The 2,500-nt window shown below is 33.2% G+C and overlaps 1 protein-coding gene across 1 annotated transcript; it reads right to left on the reverse strand.

The window, feature by feature from the left end:
- Positions 1–271: 271 nt before the first annotated feature.
- On the reverse strand, positions 272–1,683 carry HELRODRAFT_184385 (hypothetical protein; the record flags this gene model as incomplete). The annotated part of the gene is made up of 2 exons (XM_009023977.1): positions 272–316; positions 1,327–1,683. 2 exons carry the CDS (start codon positions 1,681–1,683, stop codon positions 272–274), a joined length of 402 nt encoding a protein of 133 aa, XP_009022225.1.
- Between the last annotated feature and the right edge of the window lie 817 nt (positions 1,684–2,500).

The following is a 2,500-nucleotide window of genomic DNA, read 5'->3' on the forward strand; positions in this document are numbered from 1 at the left end:
AGGGTATTTTTATAGATGCGTATTTAATACAAACCAGTGTTGTATACAATACATAGTACATACATACAATGTACGTTCGATAACATATAATACACATCTAATGTGTTGTGTGTAGATACATTTGGGTATATTATGGGTATGTGTATGTATGTGTGGTTGTATTGTTTCGGAATGCCAGTGTCGTCATTAATGGAAAATACCACTACGTTATCTTTAGGCCGTTTAAATCTTGATAAATTAAAGCTACAGATGTTTTTTTAATTAACATAATTTATTCACAAGCTCTGTAACTGGCTAAAGCTTGCTTAGGACCCGCCTACGTGTTTGTTTTGTTTACATTCATTTAAAGTCCGCTAAAAGTGCAGTTAGGTTGTAAATTGTGGAAAAAAGGTTGGGCTTAAGTTCTGCTGGTGGCATATTTCTAAGTGTTTTGATTGGATTATTTATCTATCAATAAATAATTTAATCCATGAAAAAGAACAAAAATGAAGCATTTGATAATGTTTTTATTTTTCACCAGTAAAAATAGTTAGTTATCTCATGATCGATAGAAGGTCTTCATGATATAGAAGCACACCTTATGGCTTATGCAATAAATTAGAGAAAAAAAATTGAAATCAGTTAATCTCTTTGATTATCAATAATTGGTTCATCCGTTCATTCATTCATCTGATGATCTGAATGCCAATTTATTGTTTGTTCATTCATTTGTTCGTTCATTCACCATTCATTCATTCATTCTTTTTAAATTCCATTCATTCATTCAATCATTCATTCATCGATCGTTCATTCACTTGTCTTTTATTTTCATTCGTTTTAGTATAACATTAAATCATCAAGTAATCTATTTGTCTACTAGTTCATTCATTCATTCACTCACTCATTTAACAATTCATCCATTATTCTACCATAGAAGAGATTAATTGTGGCAAGTGAAGACATGAAGGATCCGAAAAATGGAATAGAGAGTTCAAGTTAAGATGGACGCTTGATTCCGACCGAACGTCATCGAATGAAGCAACGCATGGATGATGCTGCTGCTGAGTTTTTAAAAACATGGTGCGAAAGATTTTAATGAGAAAATTAAAGTTAAAAATGTTTTATAACCTAGCCAACCAACCGACCGACCATTCAACCAACCAACCACGAGGTGGCCAGTCAATTAAACAGTTAGAAATTGAACGAACGCTAAACCAGCAGTTGACCATCGACCCTGCCCGCCAGCCAGTCAACATAGCAACAATACAACAAAACCAGCAGACAGCACGACAGCAAAACATGCGAACTCATCCTATGATACATGCACAAACCAATCAAAAACCCAACCATATAACACAAAAACGCACTGAAACCAGCATCATACAATTTGTACAGGCAAGCATACAGAGGATGGCCCCAATATAGATAAACCGCATAAATAGCGTAGACGTAGAGAAGCACTGCGAAAATATGCACAGCGAGGTTGTTCCTCCTGCCGAATCTTATCCTCAGCCAAGCCAAAAAGTAAAAAATGGCCTCAACTATCGCGAACCTCTTCAAGCCGACCAAACAAATTGAACTGACGGCCACTAGCAGGAAGACAGCTAACGTTTTTACATTGTAGTGCGCATAGAAGTTTTCCATAAACCTTCGTAAGCTACTCACTAAGGAGTCTAGTCTCGAATGCAAGGATTCTAGAATCATTTCTCTGAGCTATTTCTTTTGCCTTTGTTTAAAATCTTTACAATTTTCAAAATTTTCCCCGAATCTTACTTTCTTCTCTTTAAGGTTTCGGTCAGTTTGTTGAAGACTGTGTATAGCAGGATTGAAACTCTACACTTCTGACAACTTCTGATTGACGTCTGAGAGATTGCCGCCAGTGCCAAACTATCTTGGTGTAAGAAGAAATCATATTCAAATCAAATTTATAAAAATTTGAAAAATTACATTAAAATCTAATTTATTTATAAATCTTTCTAAATGCGTCTACTTCACAGAATAAATATACTTCACATAGCAGTGCAAATATATCTTTACCAACTATTAGTAATTATTATTTAAACATTTGGCAAACGTGAAGAGATTTCTCTTAAAAACGTGGGGCCAGAGAGGGCAAAATGATGATACCCTCCACCCCCTTTTTAAACTAATCTTGGGTAAATGAGCGGCACTGCCTTCTATCATTACCGAAAATGATCAACATCACAGCTAACCTCATTAACTAATTACAACGTTCAAGTTGTTGAATCACACAAATGCAAATTACAAAGAACAGTTAAGAATTTAATAAATTAAAAACTAATTTATAATTAATTATTCATTAAAAATTTGTTAAAGATTACGAACTCGAGACGGAATAAAACCTTACAAGATCTATTTTCGATTATTTTATTAAAAATATTTCCTTAATTACAAATAAAAGAAAATAAAATAAAAATTTAATAAGATTTATTTAAAATCTACAAACTAATTAAACGTATGTTGTCAACGTATATTGTTGAGACTGATTAATATTATCTAT

This window comes from Helobdella robusta (assembly GCF_000326865.2).
Source record: "Helobdella robusta unplaced genomic scaffold HELROscaffold_383, whole genome shotgun sequence".
NCBI classification, from domain to species: Eukaryota; Metazoa; Annelida; class Clitellata; order Rhynchobdellida; family Glossiphoniidae; genus Helobdella; species Helobdella robusta.